Source organism: Nematolebias whitei, chromosome 13 (assembly GCF_014905685.2).
Source record: "Nematolebias whitei isolate Nwh7 chromosome 13, NemWhi1, whole genome shotgun sequence".
Classification (NCBI taxonomy): Eukaryota; Metazoa; Chordata; class Actinopteri; order Cyprinodontiformes; family Rivulidae; genus Nematolebias; species Nematolebias whitei.
The window spans coordinates 25,298,595-25,308,295 of NC_056510.1; the positions used below are offsets into that span (position 1 = coordinate 25,298,595).

The window sequence follows — 9,701 nt, forward strand, 5'->3', positions numbered from 1 at the left end:
GGAAGGAGAAATGAACAAAGAATGGCAGATCCAGGTGTACCCCCTATAGGAGGAAAAAAATAAAAATAAATAAATAAATAAATAAATAAAACAGGTTAAGATTGAAATAATTACAAATACAAACAGGTAGAGTAGAGCAAGTAAAGACAGCAGCAGAGTGAGGAAATGAGGTCAGTTTATCCTCCAGCAGTCTAAGCCTATAGCAGCATAGCTAAGGGATAGCTCAGGAAACCCAAGCCGACCCTAACTATAGGATTTATCAAAAAGGAAAGTTTTAAGTCCAGTCTTAAAACTGGACAATGTGTCAGCCTCACAGACAGAAACTGGAAGTTGGTTCCACAAGAGAGGAGCCTGATAACTGAAAGATCTGCATCCCATTCTGTTTTTGGAAACTCTAGGTAACACAAGTAAACCTACAGTCTGAGAGTGAAGTGCTCTGTTTGGAAAATATAGAATTATTATATAATATGGAATTGACACCATCTCACTGCCTAACAGTGTCATTCTTTTTAGGATGAAAGCAGAAAGTGCATTGAGATTTTAGAGACTGCCCTCGTTATAATGGCTGAAACGTTTCCTAAACACAACAAATACTCTGCATCAATTTCACATTTTATTACCAAACAAAATGAGCTGCCGATCAGTGTTTGTGGCATAAAACTTGCTTTTCGACGCATTTTTGTTTTGTTTTCCACGCAACATGCTCCGGTTGTCACTTTGATTACGGCGGCAGTGTGGCAATAAATCTGCTGAAACAACACTGACGTAATGAAAAACCCTACCTGTGCTTGAGAAAACATGTTGGGCAGCGCAGACACACCCTGGGCTAACCTGCAGCTGTAAACACACATTCAGAGCCACCTGCCAAACATGTCACGCACAGTGGGCGGAGCCAGAGGAGAGCGTAAGCTCATCCTGTTGCTTCCTGCATCTTCCCTCCACTCTCTTTGTTTTTTCCTCTCCTACCTGCCTCTTCCTGTTTCTCCCTCTGTACCTACATTGAATCTCACCACCTATGTGTGTATTTATGTGTGTGTGCTCATTTTCCTCTGCCCTGTGTTTATTGTGGCTGCTTCTCTGTCATCAGTCGCAGGAAGGGGCGTGTGAGTGTGTGTCTGTATTTTTTTGTTGTTGTTGTTTTTTTTTTTACCTTGTGCCCACCTGTAAAACAACAGGCCAGCATGTGTGTGGGTGTGGGTGTGTGTGTCCATATTAGTGGGGATTACAGTTAAGGCAACCAGCGTGAGAAACAGGAGATGCACAAGAAGCGTGAGAACACTACCTGGAAAACAGCTGGGAATGTCTCCAGAACAAGCTGACCATACACACACATGCATGCACAAACATCAACATACACACAAAACATGCAAGTGAACAACACATTTTATCTTATACACACACACACACACACACACACACACAAGCATTCTTCTATGCTGAAGAAAAACGTGCACGCAACACTTTTGGTTTTTGCTCCCGTTTTTCATGAGCTGGACTCAACGAGCTCAGACTTTTTCTCTCAGATATTCCCAGATTTGTGCAAATCTGTGTTAGTGAGCACTTCTCCTTCGCTGCGATAATCCATGCACCCCACAGGTGTGGCATATCAAGATGCTGATTAGACAGCATGATTATTGCACAGGTGGGCCTCAGGCTGACCACAATAAAAGGCCACTCTAAAGTGTTCAGTTTTATCGCACAGCACAGATGTTGCAAGTTTAGAGGGAGCGTGCATGTGGCACGCTGACTGTCCATGTCCATGTTCAGAGAATATGACAGTACATTCATTCGGCCTCTCAACCCCAGACCCCATGTAACCATGTCAGTTCCTGTGTTCGTTGTCCATAACACGCTGGCCCATACCATAACCCTACCGCCACCATGGGCCACTCGACTCACAACACTGACATCTGCAAACCACTCTCCCACACAATGCCATACATCGGCTGAGGCGGCTGGTCTCAGGCGATGTTGGAGGTGAAGATGCTGGATGTGGAGGCCCTGGCCTGGTGTGGTTATACATACAGTAGTTTGTGGTTGTGAGGCTGGTTGGATGTACAGTCAAATTCTCTGAAGCACCTTGGGGGACAGCTTATGGAAGAGAAATTACATTCAATTCATGGGTAACAGCTCTGGCTGCAGTCAGCATGCCACATGCTCCTGTTAGCGTTTATAATTATGTTCGGTATACATGCTGGATCAGACTCAACTGGGACTTCATTCTGACTCATTTGACAAGAATTATAATTTCCTCAGATGATAGCTCAGACATTTTAAAGTGGAATTCTCTGAAAAGTTGTGAGCAGTTAATATCTTACCCGTTTTACATAGCTCTCTTTGAATGACCTCAGTTTGGAGAACAGTTTAATTCTGACTGACTGACAAAGTGGATTACTTTTTCAACTCAAACTAGCCGTTAGCTTGTCAGTCCAGTTAGAATTAAACTCTTATTTCTCCAAACGGAGATAATTCAAAAACTATTTACATCAGCAGTAGGTAGGTTCATAACTTTTTACAGAACCCTGCTTCAAAAAGGTTTAAACTTTCTAAAGTTGAATTGAACATCAGGCTGAACTAACATCATAATGCATACAATCACTTTCTTCTCTTTTAGTCACTTTTTTCCCATAAGCTTTAAATTATCCCAACCAGTTTGCCATTAATTTAATGTGCTTTTCACCTTTATCTCTACTACACATATACACAATGATCTCTAAGAGAGAACTAACACAAAAGATTAGCTCGTGTTTCCGTTTGCGTGATGGGGCACAGGTGTTAACATCGACAAGAGGAAATGATCGTTGAAAATTCTCAGATATCACTAAAGAGGAAATATCCTTTGTTTGCTGTAGTTTTACTGGCAGGCCATGAAATGCTGAAAAGTTGACACGTGTACCAACATCCCAACTGCACACTGCTTTGTGTGTATGTGTGTGTGTGTGTGTGGGGGGGGGGGGGGATAAGTGTTGACCACTGACTCAACTCAAGTAGGAAGTGACATTTAAATATGCATCCTCAGCTGGAGAGGAATCAGTTAAACAGTCTCAGCTTACAGAATGTGTGTCTGTCTCACTTATTATCTCCCATGTGGTGCATATACAAATATGGTGATAATATTTCTGTGTGCTCAAGTGTTTTTTCCCTGCTTCATCAGAAACATCAAGTGATGTGAGTATAGTTTAGTTTAAGCAACAGCAGACCACATCTGCAGGCAGGCTTGACAGAAGCCTAATCTGTTTTCACGTGGTCTGTGCAGAAGACGTAGAGAAAACACCAGGACATTCAGGCATGTTTCCAACCACAGAAGTGTTCACTGGAATATCAAATATCAGAAAGCTGACCTTATGAATGTGCACGTATCAAAACATTTTTTTTTATGTGCAGGAAGACAAAACGTCATGAGCATAAGAAGGAAATGTGGTCACACTTCATTCGTTTTTTTAGTCTACACTGAAATAAACTCTGTAAAGTTAAAACAGTAAAACTTTTTACATACATGGTTGCAAGCTTAAAACTCTTGATTCAGAATTTACAAAAAAAACAAAGTCTGCTCTCACAACAAATAATCAGACTTTAAAGCAACATTTTTTTTTTCCATAAAATATATTTTTGTAGTTATAAATCTTTGTATTGTTGACTTTGATGCATTTTGACGTCAGGTATTGTCATTTATCCATAAAACGTTTAAATGGCATTAATAGCGTCATAATTTCTACAATAATTAAAAACATTTCTTTCGCACCAAACAGGATTTCTAGTTTGGCGTATTCCTATTAAGTGTAGGTTATTTTTTCATGTGTTTATCTAAAATGCTGTTTATGAGCTCAAATATACAGATAATGCAGAAAATATGCTCCATGTCAAGTGAGGATGGCCGCACAAGAAGTAAAGGTTGATTGTTTTGACTGGGGTGGGGGGGGGGGGGGGGGGTCTGCTGGCTTCAAATGGCCAAAAATGCCCATTCGCTTTTAAAAATGCACACCAACACACACACAGTGGGCCACTAATGTGGTGTCCCAGACAGCCTCCGGAAGCATACATTTTCCTGTGGAGCTCCTGCAGGTCCCTGTCCATAAGTCTGATCACTCCCTGGGGGCAACTGGCTACTTTATGCTACTCACATGAACCCGTATGAACCTATGCATTCTTGCAGCTCAACCCCCACCCCATGTGCTCCCTCATGCAAACGCAGGCAGACTCAGGGAGTTCACACACAAGAAAGTTCCCCGAGTTTGCATGATCTCTCTTTAATTGCAATTTGCATCGTCATGAGTGCGTGTGTCAGTCTAAGCTCAGATACAACTTCTTCTGCTTGACTAAGTTGGCATACGGTAATGAAAGTATCCACATGCACACACAGAAAAAACGCTCAGCAGCGTACACGCTTTCCAATCTTTCTGCTCAGTGAGATGAAACTGGCTTTAGTTAAATGATTAAATCAACAAAAGGGGACGCCATGAGTACAAACTGACCTGCGATGGATTTGTTTTACACAATATGCCAAATTTTGCTCTCAATAGATTTTAGCCTCATTCTATATTTGTTACCATTCTATTTACCCGTGTCTGCCAACTTGCACATCTCTGCAGCAAACACCTTTCCAGCTGTTCCCCTCATCTATATTAAGAAGAAAACCCCAGAACAACCTCTCCTGACAAATAAACAAGACAAAATCTAAATATCCCAATTCTGTATTTAGCAAGCATGGAAGATTTGAGCGCGTATTATTATTTTTTTTAATTTTGATCACTATGCCATTTATCCCAGGTTGTTTCAACATGCTGGTTGCATCATTGTGGGGCCTGGGAGGCCCCCATAACAATAACAATGCTCAAATTAAGAGGAAAGACTCGATTCATCATTCCTTATAAGGTTTTCCAGAGTTACGACATCTGCTCTCTTTATTTATATTTCATGAGAAAGCTGTTCGCTGTGCTGTGATTAGGAGTAAAAAAACAACCAGAAGCATGCAGTTTCCTTAAATATTTTTTATTGCATGTATCTATAGAGTCAATACATTCTAAAGCAATAGGCTACGTTAAATTATCCTTTCTTAGTAGCGTCACAATGTGCATGATATGAAATATTTACAATGAAAAGACACAGCAAGGTAAGCCATAGCCCAAAGTGTAACCTTTAAATGCCAAATAAAAACTCTAAAACATGATCCAAATGCAAAAAAAGAAAAAGAAAACACTGCTCAAAACATTGAGGTTTTCATTAGAAAAAAAAAAAAACAAGCATAAAAAGATTTTTTTTTTATTTTTCAAAATTGGGAAAAAGAAAGAAAGAAAATATACAAACAGCAAACATCTGATTTTCAGATTTATCAAACATTATTAACATTTGTTTTCTACATTTGGTACCACTTTGTAAACTAATTTTCAAAGGTGTAATATTGCATAGATGCCATTTGTGTTGTACCAAGAAGTAATTGTGTCAAGTAATAATTATTTATTTCAATTCTTTTTCTTTTTTTTTTCTTTTCTCCAAAATTACAGCATTAGAAAACGTCCTTATAGTGGCATCGTTTTAGCAAGACAATTAATAAAAATCAAGCCCAACCTTAACTGGTTAGCAGATAACTTAATTAGTGCTTTTGTTGTTTTAGAAAGTTCATTCAAACACTCAACTATGTACATTAAAATCATGGTATTTAACTTAACACCTCTCAGCATTTGCTCACATGGAAGAAACTCCACACTATTTACAGTATACAGGCAAAAGTTGAAAAAGGGATAGTTCATATACATTAAAGAGGCTCTGTGGAAAGGCTATAAACAAGTATTATCTTACCTGTTATAGATAGCTGTTTTAAAGGCCTCGATTTGGAGAAATAAAGTTAAATTCTTATCAGGACGATGAGCTAATGGCAAAACTGCAGCAACCCACTTTGCTCTTAGCCTTTAGCTCATCAATCTGATCAGAATTTAACTTTAATTTTCCAAACCGACTGCTTAAAGAGCTGTCCATATGTAAAAAAAAAAACTGTTCATGCTGTTTTCCTTAGAACTCACTTCCAAGGATCCGAACTATTGCTTTGAGTTCAGATCAATAAGATACCTCCCTTGTGTTTTGTTGTGTTTGTGGTTTCCCGTTTAGTACCTCTGAATAGTTTGCCGTTGTTGCAGTTGTATCGGTTTTTACTGTTCCCAGGCTCGGAACACGACGCGTAACTACATTCAACGTGTCTTTGTGTTACAATCTGGAAAGTTTGTAAAAATGCAAGCCGGTGCGGCGGAGGCAATGGGTTCGAGTTACGACGGAGCGGCTTCTTGAGCAAGCGTGTGTCACATTGCTTGGTGGCGGAGCGTCGCGACGAGGCATCGGGTGAGAAAAACTAACATTATCTATCCAGTGACGGTAAAATAACATTCATTTTGTTTCCTGTTTGAGCTCCTGACAAGTGAAGACTTCCTGCAGGATGAACAGTGGACTGAGGCCACAGGTCTGTGTGGATTTGGGAAAGTTGAACACATCGGTGGTGCAATGCATTCTCAATAAGGTCCTCACTGTATCATTTAAGAATGAATGCATCCTCCAGAACATGTGCATTAATAAATATATTACTCTGGACTTTTAATACATAATCTTGCCATACGTGTGACAAGAGAAGGAAGTTAATCTCAGAGTCGGCTCCGATGAAACATTCAGTTAAGATGATCGGGTAAATCTTTGATACTGTGTTTAAAGGTCCAAACCAAGAGGGTCCATCAAACGAAGGCTGATGACTTGAGTAAGGCTTTGGATTGATGATCGTTTTTTTTTTTTCATTGTGTTATTTTTTTAACATTCACCTCCGAAAATAAATATTTTATATATACTTTTAACTGTGTGACTTGGTGCTGAGGTAGGGTTCTTTTTTTTCTTTTCTTTTTTTTTTTAAAAGAAAACCTTTCTTTTGATTTTTAAATATGTTCATAAATGCATTGTATACACATTTTCCACACACTTTTCATTAAATGCATACGTACATGATAAATAAATAAATACATGTAGTCAGTATTCATGAACGTTTTTGTTTTTTGCGCGCGTCCACGTGCTTTCTAGGTTTGGTTCACAGGTTTTCTGGTGAGAATATCTGGTAAACTACTGGAGCCAAAAGAAAACCAGTTGTAAGTGTGAAAATGGTATAAAATAAAACCAAATAAAACCAAAACTCATTAATAAAATATTATACTGCAGAAATATTTGAAGGCCTACGTACAGAGATTCATCTAAAGTTAGAATCTGTTTTAAGTCCTAGTTGTGTTTTCATCTAGCACTACAGCAGCAACGGCACCTGAACGTTTGAGTGCCGGGGGGGGAGTAGGAGGATTTGGGTTAAGGGTCAAGTGTCTGGGTTTCCATGGAGACGAGTGTCCCCCGTGACCCTGGGAAGCGGCAGAGAGGTGAAGAGATGTCGGCTTCAGCGCGGGGTTCAGCTGTCGCAGCGGTGACCTCGTCATCTGGCTGCGGCGAAATTTTACTTTCCCAAGAAAAAAGGCGGAAGAGGAGGAGGAGGACGGAAGACCCCATCAGTCTTCATTCTGAAAGAAGAAGAAGAAGGAAAAAGATAGGTAAACATCCCGTGATGTAATTTCTGCACAAAACAAATTAGATTTGTTGGGCAATTCTGAAAACTACCAGTTTATTGATGCTATAATGGGAAAGGAAGGCCTAAACTGACACTCCCACTGTTTCCAAGTGAGGACCAAATGCTCTCTAAGGGGTCTGCTTTGTGTGTGTGTGTGTGTGTGTGCGTGCGTGCGTGTGTGTGTTGGGATGGTATACACTCAAGTGGCAGGTGTTTTCATGGCAGGAGGAAAAACAGTGCGGCTTTTAGCCGTGCACAGCTGAAACGGAGGCCGCCTCCACGGATGAAAACAGCATCAGCAGTCACACAATTTCAGGAAAAACACACACATGCACAACGATTCTCAGTGTGTCGTAACACACCCAGACCACAGCTACTGCGCGTCTCTTCAAAACACCGTGAACTCCCGAGCCTCGACAGTGTTGCTTCACTTGCAGTGGAAAGCTGTTCTGACCCCTTTGCCCCTGTGTACATGTTTGTGGGGTTTCATTTGCATGCAGAGCTATCAAATGGGAGCGGAAGTCTTGCCTGGCCAACACACACACACACACACACACAGAGCGGCTGCATTTCTTCTCTCATTTGCTGTCTCCTCTTCTTCTTCCTGACTGTGAACAAGAGCTGTTTTCACAAAGCTGGATGTGATCATCATTCTCTAAAACAAACCTTTCATTCAGAATCCTCTGGTAACCCCCCTCCCTCTCCACTCCACTTCACAGCCCACACCCTTTCCTCAACTCTTCCCACCATAAGCACGCAAACACACGCACTTTACAGTTTCCTGTCTCAACACTCTGCAAATCAAAAATGTGATGCTGATGTCGATTCTAAAGATAAAGCGTGAGGAAGACGCTGATCGGACTCAGGAGTGTCTGGGATTTAAAAAATAAAATAAAAAATGGCACATGTGAATGGCAGAATATTTGATGGCACTCCTGAGGACACCTGTGCTGCCTGAGCTCTGCGTCTTCGTCAAAAAAAAAAAAAAAAAAGGTGTCGGAGTCGCAGGAAAAACTGCGACGCAGAGGTGGGAAGTGGTGGAAAAACCACAGTAACAGAATCAACCTGACAGAGGGGAACGGGAATGCAGTGAGGTCATGGGACCGACAGACCATAACAATCCAAATGTGAGTGTGTTTGTTTCTAGAGGGGCTGGGCCAGCCAGCAGCCTGCACAGACAGGCAACTTGGGCGAGAATGACTGAGATCTGCCGGGAAGGACGAGTGAATCACATCACCGGCTCAAATCAGCAACCAGGTGTAGCCATGAACACAAACCAAAGCATCCCTGTGTTATTTCCATGTGAGCAATAACGCAAGTGTTGCAGCATTCACAGCCTGGCCACACACGCTGCTATTCACACACAAGCAGATTGGAGGGGAGAGAAAAAAAGGGGGTGGGCAGGAAGATTCAGGGAGTGGGGGATGTTACTGAGAGGAGGAGACGGAGGTCCAACAGGGGAATGAACCCAATAGCCTCTACCCCTCCTTCTTTTTTTGAGCACACACCCCACCTCTCCCTGCAGCTCGGCGCTCACGCCCCCCGTCCTAACTCACACACTCGTACTCAGGGTCTGTTCATTATTTATTTAGTTCACTTGCTAAAATTAGGCCTGCTCCATTCAGAGATATGGCACAGCCACACAAAGGTATAACGCAGCACCCTTTCTGGTTGTGTTTGCACATGCATCTTCAGTTCTTTCTTTCTGTCACAAAGCAAAATGAACAAATGTTTAAAGCAACAAACAGCAGAAAATAAAAGGTAGACAACGTTGTTTTTATCCTGGCTGAGTTAAAACGGACGGGGAGAGCACAGCAGGCTCAGATCCACTCTGTTTACATTCCTGCTCGGCCGGCTCCTCCCTGATCTACAGCAGCGCTCTGCCAAACAAACACCGACAGGCCCCTCTGACCTCCCACACCTCTATCTGACCAGCAAAACAAAAACAACTGCAGTCAAAACAACAACAGATACTGTCATTCCACTGACTTGCTTGAGCGTTCGTTTTAGAAGAACCAGCTCATCTATTCGCCATCTTATCACTTTCTTGGAAATGTTATCTTATTGCAAAGAAGTTTCCAAAACACCAACGGATGCATTTAAATGTATATATATATATATATAT

The 9,701-nt window shown here is 41.3% G+C and overlaps 1 protein-coding gene across 1 annotated transcript in view; it reads right to left on the bottom strand.

The window, feature by feature from the left end:
• Positions 1 to 6,868: 6,868 nt before the first annotated feature.
• irs2b (insulin receptor substrate 2b) overlaps positions 6,869 to 9,701 on the bottom strand; it is a 13,249-nt gene continuing 10,416 nt past the window's right edge. The window contains exon 2 of the mRNA XM_037687031.1: positions 6,869 to 7,529. Coding sequence (XP_037542959.1) covers positions 7,525 to 7,529 — 5 coding nt within the window. The 3' untranslated portion in view covers positions 6,869 to 7,524. The remainder of the gene's footprint in view (positions 7,530 to 9,701) is intronic.